Here is a 15,936-nt window from a genome sequence, read left to right as displayed (position 1 = left end):
CACTTCGGTATCAACTGTATCTTTGTCTACTCGTTCGTGACTTCTGCAGACACAGGAAGTGATGTCAGTGCCTGATGTAAGACGATCGGTGCTGTTTTTCAACAGAAATATCCACAGGGTCTCTTTATTATCGTGTTGTATTCTCTTTCGTGCAACCGTCTGATCTCATTATTGTAGTCAACACGATTGAAGATGTCGTTAGATTCAGTGAAACAGATTTGCATTGGTTTACATTTTGGACAAACCACTTTTAATGTGTTGATCTGCGAGTTGTGTGATGTTTTTATGAGGTATGACTTGTTGTAGTAACAGAATACACTTGTTGCAAGCTGAGGAAAAGGACCGGGTTTCAAGTTCCTTTGTGACACAATGAGGTTGATCCTATAACTCTCGAGTCACTCACTGTCTTGTAATTCTTGAGCTTTTAATCAATATTCCTGTGAACGAGTATAAATGATGTGTGCATGAACTAAATTTGTACATTTTCTGAACTACAGTATAATGTGTTTTGTTCAGTGTTGGGTGTAACTAGTTACCAAGTAATTATTTACTGTAATTTAATTACTTTCCCCTTGAAAAGTAATGTAAGAGATTACTCTTATTTTTCCTGTAATTTAATTAGTTACTTCTGATGTAATTAAACTAAATACTGTGTATGTGTATGTGCAATAGAGGAATTAACATCAAAAGTCTAAGTCTAGAGTCATTTTCACATTTGTAATACTACGGTTAGTTAGTTATACTACTTAATGTGGTTTTATACGATTTATTGAATGAATTAAGAGCCCCTTCATGTCTATCCTTGAATCACTAAACTAATCAAGCTTAATAAAAAACATAGAAAGTAATATAAATAAGAAATTCAATACTTTTTGGAGAGTGTCATTTGTACACTAATCTAATTACAGTAATTATTACATATACATCTAATTATTAATATACATCTAATTATTGAATTTGTAATTAGTAACTATTGAATTACTTTTTCAGAGTAATTTGCCCAACACTGGTTGTGTTTTCGTAACAGAACTAAGTACTAAGTAAGAGTTTGTCGCAAGGTTTTTTTATTTTACCAAGATTAAAACTTTGAAAATGTTTATGTTCATTGAAATTGAGCTAAAATACTGAGCTAAAAAAATTGAAATGTTGCCTTAAATAAAAAGTGAAATGTGACCCTTGACAACAAGACACAGGAATGTTTTTAGTAAAAGACAAAAATACATTGTTTGTGTGAAAATTACCGATTTTTCTTTTCGCCAAAAATCATTAGGATATTAAGTAAAGATCATGTTCCATGAAGATATTTAATACATTTCCTACCGTTAATGTAATAAAACTTTCTTTTGTGAATGGATGGCCTACAGTGCCTCAGATTAACAACTTCAAAGGCGATTGTCTCAATATTAAGTTATTTTTGCACCCTCAGATTCCAGCTTTGTGAACAGTTGTTGTTCCACCAGATAATGACCTATCCTAGCAAACCATACATCAATAGAAAGCTTATTTCTTCAGATTTCAGATGATGTTAAAATCTAAATTTTCCAAAAATTTACCCTTAAGACTTGTTTTGTCGTCCAGGGTCACAAATAAGCATAAAGCAGTAAAATTATAATAATGAACAAAAACTAAAATAAAAAACTAAAATAAAAATGTGTCTGTTTCATGTAGCAACATAATAAATAAATAAATTATGAAATGACACGAGCACAAACCAAAATGGATAAAACTTAAAATTAACATAAAAACAAAAAATCTAAATATGAAAGCTAATTCAAAATCTGAATAAAACAAAAGAATACTCAAATCAAAATAAGTATAATGGTTTGATGCAGTTTAATATTTAGTGTGGGACTTCACACGTTCACAGAAGCTGCAGTATATGAACTTTTATTTTAATATTTTGTATGTTCTTACGCCGAACCTTCAATGAGAAGCATGACTGCATTGTCTCTGGTTTCTAAGGGGTTCCTCACAAGCGGGTGAGCAGACCAGATAGCTTTACTGAGCTGGAAATGTCTCTGGTTTCCGTGGTGACCGACTGGAGTCTGTGCGGTGAGTATTCTGTTCTCACGAAGACAGAAAACAATCCAGGGAAAGAGAACAAATGAGCGTCAGCTGTATTTCCTTCCTTCCTATAGAAAGAAAGTCACCGATGACGGTGTAGTGTGTTCAGCTTTGAGCGTTTTAAAAAAAACATAAAAATTTGCTGTAATGTCTGGAGTAAACCTGCAAGTGAAAACTTTAAGCATGTTCCTATCTTATTACAAATAAAATACAAAACGTTTCAATTAACCACGTTGTTTGTTAAATAATATTTATTTATTCACAATATTACCAGAGAAAAAAAATTGATTTGCTTAATGTGTAATACAAAGTAATGTTGAATGTAAAACAATATTTATATATTTAAATGTTTTGATAGGAATATCAAGTCACCATTACACTTAAAGGGACACTTCAACCAAAAATGAAATTTCTGTCCTCTACTACTCACCCTTAGATTGTTCCAAACCTGTATACAATTGGGAAAATGTCAGATCTCACCCAACATGTATTTGCCATAGGGAAAATAAATACTATGGAGGTCCTTTGAGGGGGGAGAGATTTGACAATCTTCCAGATATACTTACCTGTGTGTTCACCAGAACAAAGAAATGTGTACAGGTTTAAAACAATCTAAGGGTGATTAAATGATGACAACATTTTCATTTTTGGGCAAAATATCCCCTTAAGACGGAAAGTAAACTTTTTTGTAATCATATTTTGAGGTATATTAAAAGGGCATGTGGTGGGCCGTCATTCATCACTAGAAGATTGTGAGTTTGGCTCTGAAATTTTTACAGTGAAATGACTATAACTCCTTTTAGGAATAACAGAAGGTAAAATCAAAAGCAGCCTCGGTTTATGATTCAAGAGTGACTGATCCGTGTTTGAATATTTGTTTACACAGTGATCATGTGTTAACAAAGAAGTAAAACGTGAATATTTGCATGTGATAACAAAGAAGTAAAACATGAATATTTGCATGTGTTTATGCCTATAGGGCTATGAGAAAAAGTCACTTTGTTTACTCTTTTACATTATTTAATAAATCCGAAGCCACACAGACGGCAAACATAATGTAGTCCATATGCTCATAATGTGAGCAGAATCTCTGATGTATAACCGGATAAGGAAATAAAGTTAAATGATCAAAACATTCATTTTGAGAAATCTTTCAAACACCCATTAGAATACAGAAGGGTCACATTTACAAGAGGAAAAACGATTCAACGATTCAAGATTTTTATTTGTCACATACACTTTGTGAACATGTTCAACTTGCTGTGAAATGTTAATATGATGCAGTCCAACTGAAATGTCAGGGGTCGATCCCCAGGAAACACAAATGCTCTGCAAGTCGCTTTACATAAAAGCAAATGCACATAAAACATATATGTATTAATATTAATTAAAGATTTATAATTAATCAAATACAAATAAATATAAGCTAGGAAAATCCTGCTCGCGACCACTTAAATATATCAATACATCAGCTCCACCCAGTTTTTAAACTATATTTAGTTTCCTCTTTATTACATTTTCAGATGATCAAATTATGTGAGACAGCAGACACTATTGTACAGTGACGTAATGCTTCAAGGCGATCTGGCACACGTCATCCAGCTCAGATCAGAGGGGGACGACTTTATGAATGAAAACACGCGCGCGTCACCAAGATCCTGCACGGTCGTAAATTCAGGAGACTGAACAATAAAAATCTAAAAGACACAAATAAACTATAGCCAACACGAAACGACGTTTAGAGCAGTTACACATTTGCGCGATATCGGAGGCCCCGCCCCCGCCGCGCGGATGGTTCGCTCCACTCCGCCGTGAGCTGCTTGTTCCTCCGCCACCGCCGTTTGGACCCGATGAACGAAACCGTTTCGAATATTTACGCTTCGGACCCGCGGAAGAGTCATGCATTGCGGATTTCCACGCGTGTTCAGTCGCTTTTAATAGTTTGAGATACTTCTAACGCTACTTGATCAGGTCGTGTATCGCCGATCGCGGACCAGAGTGACGGTGTGTCCAGTCCCATGTTGCAGCCGAACCAGGACGAACATGCCCGCTCAAAAGATCCGGTGAAATACGGTGAACTGGTGATCCTCGGGTGAGAAACACACACACTCGCTACAATAATCGCGTGCAGCTTTCATCTCCGCGCATCTGTAACAATGTTGCAACATTACGCGCGAGTTTGCGAAGGCGTGTGCGCGCTTGTACCGTTGATCCGCATGTGTTACTCACACCAGCTGCGTTTTTTTTCATAGTTAAAGTGACATTATTAGCCTTGTTGTTATCAGCGCCACTGAAGGGTATTGTTTTTAGGCCGGGGTTTGGTTTGAAGTGACAGGAGGAAGTTGTGAACTAGTGCTTGACAGATGTGCTGTAGATTTGTTGCTTAATGTAATGTCGTTTACAATTTAATTGCTGCAAATAATCGCGTAGGAAAACTAACCATGGTTGTACTACAAATGAAAAACACATTGTTAAACCACAGTAAACTCAAATTAAAGATGATATTTTCGGTAAACGTGTGGTTATACAAATGGTTATCAATAATGGCCAGTTTTCGTACGGGGTGGCTATTTTACGCAGTAGTTAAAAATATGTGAATGGACAAAATATCTATAATAGCCTAGGCGTGCTTTTAATTTGTAGTAGGTCACATTTATAGGCACCATAAATTCACTATAGTCTCACCCAATAACAATAGTTTAATCATGATGTCTGCAGTAAAGCTGTGGTAAAACATATTAATTGGAGTGAAATAATAACCACAAATTGATGGTCTCACCATAATTGTCGAAGTTAAAACTTGTTTTTTTTATCTGTAGTAAAACTATGGTAATATTAATAGTACTCAATCTGCCCCTAAACAGTGTTCCTACACAGCGTTGTGTTGACAAGTCAAGCGGTCAAATTGTTAAACTGGGCACAAAACTATTTTGAGTATCGTTTTAGAAAGCTGTGAGCGTGAGACAAACCCGTTCAGGAAATGAAGTCATAAAATGTTTCCAGTCACATGCTTTCACATGAGGAAATGTTTCTGAATTAATCTTTAAATGTCCGCACGTTCCATTAGATGTGAGAGAGACTGTTGGGATGCTTGTGTCCCGGAGTGAATTTAAATGATGTTAATCTCCCACCTGCTCCCGGGGTGCATCTCTCCTCATGTGCCCCCCAACCCTCGCTGGCACGGCCAAATGTTAGCGGTGACCGTGCATGCTGATCTGACCGGATTCGGCGTTAATCACACCCAAATCTGCATTTTGGGGCTTCAGATTTGGATCCGTAGGAGAAGGAAAACTCCAGTGACTCTGTAATGCCGCCTTGGCCTACTTCCTGTTGTCTGCGTGATGGATTTTTTTGGAACTTTATATTGTGTTATTCTTTGCTCTCGTATTCATAACGCCTCTGGAGAACGCGAATCTAGCCCACAGTCTACAAGACCATCTTTATTACATTTTTTTTCCTGTCGTTCTGGCGGTCTCGCTGGAGTATCATTACTTGTGTTTGCTGAGTCAAGCGTCACCATTAATGTTGCTTGTGCGTCGGGTAACATTTAAAGAAATCTCCAAGTGTTAATTAAACAAGAAGGATTGTTGAGGAGAGGCGTGCTTTTGCTTTTCAAAGCCATTTTGAACTTGCGGATAATACAAATCTCTTCCATTTATGATTTCATTTATTTAACCAGGTTAAAAACTCATTGAGATCCAAGAAATCTCTTACAATAGTGACCTGGCCAAGAAGCCAGCAAATAAGTTAAGACGATTTACGCTATAAATCGCAAGTAGCAATGCATTCTCTGTCAGCCAAAACACCCACGGTGTCAATGCGTCAAGTGTTGCACCATTCAGCTAACCAAGTTCAGTAGATCATTATACAGCCCATTTCTGTCCTAGCGACACATCTGCCACTGACAGGTCAGCATGAGACTATTTAAAGGTAAATGTGTTTGAATATTTCATTCTGTCTGTGTGTGCGCGCTTATGCGATCCCTCGCTCTGCTGCAGCCTGTCTCAATGCTGAACTGGCACTTTGACCGCTGTCGACAGTCGATGCGTTTCTGAGTTCCAGAATTTTACAGGCTGTGAGTGTTCAGGACAGTGCACCATCTCTGCAATAAATCTGCACATGGAGGCCTGATTATATCCCATAATAATAAGGCTGTGATATCAGTAGCACAGGAGTTTTATGTTCTCTTCGTGCAGCTGCGTCCTCTTGCATTTGAAACCGAAAGTTTTTGGGCATGAATGCAGCTGCAGGTCTAGTCGTATTACTGATAGCTGCCGCGAAAACAAAAGAGTCTTTCTGTCACATACTGAGGTCTTGTGTCTCGTCGTATGCAAATGATGTTTATTTTTATGTCTGCACTCGCTTCTGCTTAATTTTGCACCTTGGTAAGAATAAGGTTTAGTCATGGATGGGAGATGCTTTTTGAGGGGCAAATGTTTGCTTGAGAATCGCAAGGGAATTTCTCTTAGGTGTTGTTTTCCCAAGTAGGAAGATGAACAACCCAAAACCTGTGTGACTGGATTTCCTTGTGACGAAAAGACAGAACTTGTAGACTATTGTTTGTATGAGGAACAGACTCAACCGAAAGATGTTAGTAACTGTGAATCTCTGTTGTGTGTTAAGGGGATCTGACTCGTTCTTCAGTGTAACATGAGAGAAGATATTTTGAGAAATGTCTCAGTGGTTTCAACGGTTTATAAACTTGGTTGGTTACCAATGTTCTTCAAAATATCGTCTTTATTTTCTGCTAAAGAAAGTAAGTCAAACAGTTCGGGTAAAGTGATTTTTTTTGGGGGGGGTGAACTTCCCACTTTTTCTTGTTTTAAAGATCAACACGAACGTTCTTTGACAGAATTCAATGACGAGTTAACGATGATAGAAATCTCTGTTTTTTTCGGTGATGTAATTTGTCAATGAGCAGCACATTTGTTCTATGTGAGGAAATGGGATATTTTTACCATCTGTTTGGTGTAACGAGAGAATTCCACAGAAACCGTTCATGTATGAATCACATCGCTGTTCATCTTTGAGAAGAAACAGATGCTTGAGAATAATGTTGACTTTTCGGCGGAAGCGGCAGATGTTTGTTTGTGAGTGTCAGAAAACTTGTTAGAATCTGCGGAGAAGCTATTGAGAACCACCGGTTATTATCAATTGAAATTTTAGATATTATTAAATTGTGACGTAAGGAACGCAATTTCTTCTTCAAGCCTTTACTCGTTTTAAGTGAGACTCGACAGTAGTTTATGAGCAATATTGATTTCTATCACATATTTAAGCATAGCTGTACACTACAGTCTTAAGGCTCATGGCGTCCCCAACACCAAAATCCCCAAAAAATGTATTGTTAGGTTTAACAAGACAAACCAACGTTCTTCTCTCTCTCGTTCAGGTATAATGGCTCTCTGCCAGGCGGAGATCACGGTCGGAAGAGGAGCCGCTTTGCTCTTTTCAGGAGGGCAAAAGCCAACGGCGTCAAGCCGAGCGCTGTGCACATCCTCAGCAACCCACACGACAGCAAGGTGCGTATTTAAAAGGAAGATGTCTTAACCGTCACCGTTTAAGCTCTTGAGGTTCTCTATGTGCCGTTTGAAAAACTTGTGTGACCTTTTGTTTCAGGCGGTTAACAGCAGGGGTCAGCACAGCATCTCCTTCACTCTCTCCAGGAATCAGACAGTGGTTGTGGAATACTGCCATGACAACAACACCGACATGTTCCAGGTGAGCCGGAAGATTGAATATCGATTGAAATGTGAACTGACCGTCTTTTCTTGAAAGCATCGTCCTACTTTATAGGGCGTACGTTTTGTAAGGGATCATGTTCAGGCAAGCCGATTGTAATCGCAGAAATAAGGCCCGACCGGGTGGTCTTGTCTTGTATCACACTGAAGGGGCTTATTTTGAGTTAACAGATGCTGCTTGTATACTATCCCACTTATTACACGGCTACTTGCCACATGAGAAAAATCTGGACATTAAATATGTTATTAGCTCATTTTTACCGATTGCAGACCTTCCGCGAGGAAAAGCTGTTCACATGTCATGAACATGCAATTTGGTTTAATCATTTGTAAATATAATGTCATTTATGTTATTAAAAGACATATTTATATTTAATTTGTCCGAAAAACTTTTAAAATGATCTTTGAGAGGTTGCTATGTGGGAATAAGGATCTGCAAATGTCACGACTGGCCAATCGGAATCAAGCATTTCAACGAGCCGTGTAATAAGAACACTACAAAAAATGACATTCTTAGTAAGCATTTTTTCTTGTTTTTAGTGAAAATATCTAAAACTTCTTAAATCAATACAATTACTAGACAAGACCTAAGTGACCGGAGATATTTGGTCTTGTTTTATGAAAAAGAACTTAAGAATTAAGTAAGTTTATGGTAAAAACAAGCAAAAAAAACTCAAAGAAAAAATAAACTTAGTTTGCCCTTTTTCTCAAGTATGTAATTCAAGTTTATTTTTCTCACCACATGGACAGATTTTTTTGCTTGTTTTTACCTTAAACTTACCTTATTCTTATATAATTTTTCATAAAACAAGAGCAAATATCTTAGATCACTTTTCTAGTAAAGGAATTGTATCATGATTTAAGAATGTTTCGATATTTGTTATACAAAACAAGACGAAGACACGTCGTAAGTATTTGATTTTTTGCGGTGAAGAAATGGTTTTCATCTGTCATTAATGACTCAACTATATCATAGTGACTTACAGTTTTTTTCTAGTATGTTTAGATAAGGACGATAACTATCTTTTATAACCTCTTAAGTTAACAACGATTGATAAAATGATCATCCTTGGTATAAACAGTCTGTGAGACGGTGAAATATTTATCTTCTTCAGATCGGCCGCTCCACTGAGAGTCCTATAGACTTTGTGGTGACCGATACACCCGGCGGCTCAAAAGAGAGCGAAGAATCTTCGTCTGCACCCAGTACCATCTCTCGCTTCGCCTGCAGGGTGGTGTGTGACCGGAACCCACCTTACACCGCCCGAATCTACGCTGCTGGCTTTGATTCCTCCAAAAACATCTTCCTCGGGGTTGGTATTTAATCTGGAATAATTCACAGTTTATATTTTGTCATCTGAGAACCACTAGCGCTGAGAGCTAGACCTCTTGTTTTGTCAAACGAGTCATAATGTAGTTCACTTTTTACGGTCTGTTTCTACCATATAGGAAAAAGCTACAAAATGGAAGAATCCGGATGGTCACATGGATGGACTGACGACCAATGGGGTGCTTGTGATGCACCCTCAGGGTTTTCCAGAAGATCCTACTCAGGGTCTGTGGAGAGAGATATCGGTCTGCGGGGACGTCTACGCCCTCCGAGAGACCAGATCCGGTCCTATGCGCGGACAGCTGGTAAATGTGATAAACATGATCTTTACATAGCAGTCTGTCAAGAAGAATGTTGAGATTTGAGTTCTTGGACGCCATGTTAGGAAAAATGACAACGGTGGTCAAAATTCCCCCAGAACTATCTGCTGTCGTACATTCTTCAAAGTATCTTCTTTTTTGTTTAACAGCACAAAGAAATGTATAAAGCATTTTTCTTCCTACTATGGTAGTCAATGGTGATCAAGAACTGATTAGTAAAGTCTCTCCGATCTTTATTCAGAAAGCTAATTTGATTTCATTAATGTTTATATCCAATATTTTCTTTTTGTACATAATCTTAAAGGGATAGTTCACCTGAAAAAGAAAATTCAGTTATCATTTGCTCACCGCCGGGTTGCTCCAAACCTGTATAAAGGTCTTTGACAAAAAATATATATATTTTGAAGAATGTCAGTTCCTATCCCCCCTTTTACTGCCAAATAAATATTAGGAAGTCAATAGGGGATATCTTTTTGGTTACTGACATTGTTCCAAATATCGTTGTTTTTTTGGGGTAAACTCTCCCTTTAAGGTCATTGTTTTGCTTTAACCTGGTGGTTAAAGATTTCGGGTAACCAAACATTTGCTGGGAATTTATGAGCGGCTCGTTACCAACCCAGATCTTTAACCACTAGACGTCACCTCTCCTGACGGATGAGTCTTGGTCATCAGTGTTTTCATGTCACCACAGGCTCAAGGCGAAAGCAGCGCTCTGCAGGACGGTTCTCTGGTGGATCTCTGTGGTGCCACGCTGCTGTGGCGCACGGCTGAAGGCCTGTTAAAAGCGCCCACCCTGCGACACCTGGACGCCCTGCGTCTAGAGCTGAACGCCGCTCGCCCGCAGTGCCCCGTGGGTCTGAGCACGCTTGCCTTCCCCAGCCTCCCCCGCAGCCACAGTCTGGAGGAACGTCAGCCATGGGCTTACCTAGCCTGTGGCCACGTTCACGGCAGACACGACTGGGGGCAGCGACCCGAACGCCACCGGGAACGTGAGGAAGGGTCCTGCGGAGGCACCGGGGGACGTCGGGAGTGCCCTCTCTGTCGGACGGTCGGGCCTTACGTTCCCCTGTGGTTGGGTTGCGAGCCCGCCTTCTACGTGGACGCAGGTGCCCCCACACACGCCTTTGTGCCCTGCGGTCACGTGTGCTCGGAGAAGACGGCCAGGTATTGGGCGGAGACGCCGCTGCCACACGGGACCCACGCCTTTCGACCCACGTGCCCATTCTGCTCGGCCCCGCTGTCGGGCAGCGCCGGTTACACGCGCCTCATCTTCCAGGGTCCCATTGATTGATAAGGTGGCCGAAGGAGGGGAGGAGGGGGCGTTAGTTACACTAGAGGCTGTATTCTGACCGTGATGCCTGTGCCAATGTTTTATATTGTTAATGTGAATTCGCATTATGTATTTTTGTTTAAGCGCACAGATCGCTCGGCATTGGTGAGTTATGCTGCCTTCAAGTCAGAATGATGGATGAGACGATTGTATGTACCAGAAAGAAAGGTTTTCAGTGTTAATTGAGAAACCGCGATAGACGCAAATTCGCATACCAATATATTGATCAACGCATGTTTTTAAAATGTGGGAAACCGGGACCGGATTTGCAAAGCATTCTTAAGAAGAAAATTCTTCGTAACTGCCATATATCCTAAGACATGTCGGAATGTTATGTATTCCCAACTTCCTAAGACTGTTCTTAACATTCTTGTACTTGGGTTTTTAGAAGAATCCAAATTTTCTAAACGTAAATGTCCACTTAAAGTAAAGTCTTAAATCAAGTATATTTTATACTATATTTGGTTGTTTCACATGTGACAACATGTATCGCATTAAGCCAGAATCCCATTTTATTTTATTTTTACTTGCCAATGAGGAGTTTTTATACTGATATAATAATGAGTCTTTCATCATTAAAAACAGAGTGCTTTTTACATGAAGTGACTCGAAACGGAGAGGGTCACAAATATTTTCGAGTCGTAACACAAACATTATTATAAAAAATATAATATTGTAACGCTTGCTAACATGCTGAAAGATCGTAAACGTCGTAGGACACGTCACATAATAATGTGAGGTGCTTGTTTATATTTATTGTATAGATGAATAGTTACCTCACAAGCAGGCATATTCTCACAAAAAAACTGATGTTTATAGATCTAGCTTCTTGAGAAATGTGTGTGAATCATACAAACATTCATTTTGAACTTCGTATAATTTATCTTAAGAAAAATCCTATATTTTGTCTTAAGGCTAAAACACACTACAAGACTTGCTCAGATTTTGCCCAGATTTTTAGTCTGGACTTGTCGCAGAAAGTCTGTGCCAGACTGCAGATTTGATCAGTTAGTGTGTTTCTATCTGTGTGTATGATGTCTAGTTTAAACATAAAATCTGTTCAGATTTAAAATGTCTTGTAGTGTATTGCAGCCATTAAGGACAGTTTTATGAATTGGGCCCAGCTCACTAAAAAAAGTGACTACCTTAAGTACATTTTTTACTTCAGTTGTTATCAAATTTGATCATATTTTTATGTCCCATTTTCTTGTGTTTGATCTTTAACTCTTTCTCTCTCTCCCTCTCTTTCTGTCTCTATTCTCCTTTCTTTGTCAATCTCTCTCTCTGTTGGTGAGCCTGATTTGATTTAAGCCAAACTCACTTATTTTATATTTTATATTTGTTTGTGCATACAGTTTAGTTTAAAAAGATGATTTCCCGACAAAAATCATCCATAGCTTCTTTTTGCTTTATTTATTTCTACAATTTTGATTTTGAATTCTCTCTTTTTAATTAGATTTAGTGTGACGTCTTTTGAAGTGTATCCTGTCACCTGCTGTCACCACTAAATGACTACATAACTAAATAGCCTACAATGAAAATATACAATGTTGTATTGTTGATAAGTTTCCCCGATTGACTAACCAGTAGCTTGACTAGTTAAAATGACGTTAGTTTTTGCGAAGCGGAAACAGAGACAAATAATCACGTGATTACGAATGCAAACTTCCCAGAAGGACTTGAAGGCAGCATTGATTTTTCATACAATCTTAAGTCGTCTCCTTGAGTCCAAAGAAACGCAGTATTATAGTGTGACGGCCTTCACATCGTCAATGGCTTTTAATGGCAAGATCGCAGTTATGCTATGGTGAAACTAAACTTCTTTCTCCCTCCTACGGCCTCCTTCACAGTACGTGACCGATCTCACACAACACGCTAGACAGCACAACTCCTTTATGACACTTGATTTCTTTTTTTAGCAATAAACAGTATAGAAGCTACTAGATTACACAGAGAGATGCAAACGGTTCGAGCCATGTGCTTCCTATAGCTTATACCTTGAACATGGCTGAATCCGGCCTTCGCGTGATGTGTTTCACACCTCACGAGAAGTCTAGCCCTCGTGGTTTTGTTTTATATCGTTCTTTCCTTTATAGATGGTTTTAGCGTTTAAATGAAGTCGGCGTATGTATCGTAGTCGTCGAGATGTCTTATTTTTCTACATGACTGTGTTACTTAACTTTTGACCCAGGGTCAGATTGTTTTATATACGGTGTTTCACATATAGCAGTATATAGATTCTATAAATATATATCGATTATTTTATGTACATGATATGATTTGAGTCCAGGAGAGCTTGCTGATAATGATGACACAATGACTCTGTGTTCAGTCAGAGAAGATACCCAGTACTCCATCTGTTGACTAAGATGATGAATGTACAATTCCAGTGGTTACTTTCTCTGATCTCCCTGGTGCTATCGTTCAGTTGGCTCTCCGGCGAACTTCACTGCACTCCTTCTTTCACTCTAAAAAAAAAACCTAACGCTCGATAAAAGCTTTCTTCAATAAGTGCATAACGTTTAACCTCTGATGTCGGTCAAGTTGCTGACGGTGTTATTGATGAAAGTGATTGTGTTACGTTAATATATTTGGCTTCACTGTCACACGCGCCTGCACTGTGCACCTCTGAACATTATTAACTAAGCACTTGACTAAGCTTTATATCGCAGGGTTTAGATATAGAAACGCTCGACTTTACCTCACAAGCTTTAGCAGAGACCTCAGTTTAAGACCCTATTTTTTTATCCACGGGAACGACGACCATGGGCAGTTGGGATTATTTTTTACCTTTTTAAAAGTATGTGCTGTGCCCTTAACGTTGCGTTTGCACGATTCGGAATCCACTCTTTATTAAAAAGATTCGCTGAGAGCTGGATTCGGTGCACACTTGATTCTTTGCTTACTTGATTCAAAGTTTCCATACGCTCTGATTCGGTGCTCGCTTAATTTCAGTGTGTGCTTGATCTATAGATTTAGTGCTTACTTGATTCAGAACGCTCTTGATTCATCGAGATCTTGATTCAGTGCTCGCTTCATTTTAGTGTGCGCTTTGATTCATGGATTTGGTGCACTCTTGATTTGTGCATACTTTATTCATTGCCCTCTTGATTCAATGCATACTTGACTCGGTGCTCTCTTGATTCATGCATACTTTATTCATTGCACTTAATCAGTGTGGGCTTGATTTGTAGATCCAGTGAACTCTTAATCAATTTGCGCTTGACTCTTAGATTCATTGCCCTCTTGATTTAACGCATGCTTGATTCTGTATGCTTTATTACGAGTGCAAGTTCGATCCACTGCTCACTCGATTCATTGTGCGTAGTGTAAGCTTGTTGAAAGATTCAGTGGGCACTTGATTCAATGCGCAAATGATTTAGTGCATGCTTGATTCAGAGTCCACATTCGATCCAGTGCTCGCTCGATTCAGTTTGCAATAGATTCAAAGATTCAGTGGGCTCTTGATTCAATATGCTTGATTAAGTGATTCCTGATTCAGTATGTGCTTAATTCACAGCGCATATTAGATCCAGTGCTCGTTTGATTCAGTATGCGCTTGATTGAAAGATTCAGTAAGCTCTCGATTCAGTGTGCTCTTGATCAGATGCATGCTTGATTCAATGCATGTTTGATTTAGTGTGTTCTGATTCAGTGTGTTCTTGAATCAGAGTGCACATTCGATCCAGTGCTCGCTCGATTCAGAGATTCAGTGGGCACCTGTTTCAGTGTGCACGCTTCATTCAATGCACACACTTTTTTTAGTGTGCACTTGATTCGGAGGGTGCTTGTTTGTGCCATTCTTAAAACATTTTCAAGGCATACAACAGGACTTAGCTGCAGTGGCCCCGTTTCTTTTCTCAAGTCCTACAGTAAATGAAAAGTTTAATATAAATGAGAATTCCGTTCACTTATCCCGTTTCAAACCTGTATGCTTTAAATTCCCAGTGAAGGGCAGACGTTCAGTTCATGTGCGTCTTTTCCGGTTAATGGAAACTACATCTGTTACCTCCAAAATCTTCAAACCGAGACTTTTGTGTTCCAGGGAGAAATAACGGCAAACAGGTTTTGGAAAAACACGAGGTGAGAGAATTTTCATTTCTGGGTGAACGTGTAATAGAATTGAAAGTGTGCGTTACGTAGAATCTATGCTTCAAGGGGTGTAGCGGCAAATTCAGCTCTTGTGTTAGTGAAGGACGGTTTGTAGTCTTCCAAACAACCTCCAGAGAATGCTGTTCTTGTCCCATTCTTGACCTGGGAACAGGTCAGCTCAGGTTTACACTAGTCAAAGTTTACACAAGTTCCAGGGTCTGTTAGCCGAGTGTCGTGCATGTGCCTGTATCGCCAGCAGGAGAGGCGTTTCCAGTGCAAATTCAAAACTTATGTAAAGCTGTATGTTCAGTATCGACCGGTTGGGAAAGATTTGTCTCGCTGGTCTTTACCGGACCTGAGAAATGACACACTGGATCTGTTGTCTTCATCCTGAGAGTCTGTGTTTCTTTGTAGGACTTCTGTATATTCTTCTGGATATAGTCCCACACTGGATGCTTTGAATCTCTTATAATTAAAGAAAAACTCTTGGTTGGAATTAATGATTGAAATGTGATTGGTCTGCTGTCATTAAACGGTTTGAGTGTTGTCAGATTTTGTTTTCTATATGAATGAGATGTCAAAATACTGCACCTTGTGTTTGACCCGTTGAATAAATCACATCTTTCTCAGATAAGAATGGAGACTTTAAGCACTGCCACACCGCACATAAACCTGTACAGCTGCTCCTTCACAAAGCAGACCGGCCAAACTAATGCCCAAACCCAAGGTGCACTGACAATCGCATACCATGAATAAAAGTTTTCTTTTCAAAATACATGCAGAGCAGTGTTTTTCATATACCACAAGAATTGGGTGCCACTTTAAGGTCCTTAAAACTGGTACAAATACCAACCAGTAGAGGACGCAGTTGCTCCAATAAAATTTTACGTCATAGTAATCTTACATGGGAGTAAATCTGCATAAAAAGATGTGAAAAAGTTGAAAATGATTCTCTCAGTGCCTCTAAAATATCAAAAACGTTAAAGTTTATTAGTAAATTAGTCTTGTAGACAAAAATATAATTGTGCAAACATCGCATTTTCATTTCAAAACTAAACT

General features: G+C 39.0%; 1 protein-coding gene across 1 annotated transcript; it reads left to right on the top strand.

Moving 5' to 3' along the window:
- The first annotated feature begins 3,810 nt into the window (after nucleotides 1–3,810).
- On the top strand, nucleotides 3,811–15,652 carry LOC130434389 (E3 ubiquitin-protein ligase pellino homolog 2). The gene is made up of 6 exons (XM_056764532.1): nucleotides 3,811–4,156; nucleotides 7,457–7,586; nucleotides 7,684–7,785; nucleotides 8,921–9,118; nucleotides 9,255–9,440; nucleotides 10,147–15,652. Exons 1-6 carry the CDS (start codon nucleotides 4,083–4,085, stop codon nucleotides 10,744–10,746), a joined length of 1,290 nt encoding a protein of 429 aa, XP_056620510.1. The 5' UTR covers nucleotides 3,811–4,082; the 3' UTR covers nucleotides 10,747–15,652.
- The last annotated feature ends 284 nt before the right edge of the window (nucleotides 15,653–15,936 follow it).

This window comes from Triplophysa dalaica, chromosome 13 (genome assembly GCF_015846415.1).
Source record: "Triplophysa dalaica isolate WHDGS20190420 chromosome 13, ASM1584641v1, whole genome shotgun sequence".
Taxonomy (NCBI): domain Eukaryota; kingdom Metazoa; phylum Chordata; class Actinopteri; order Cypriniformes; family Nemacheilidae; genus Triplophysa; species Triplophysa dalaica.
Note: the sequence above shows the minus strand (reverse complement) of the source record. Positions and strands in the feature narration are given on the sequence as shown.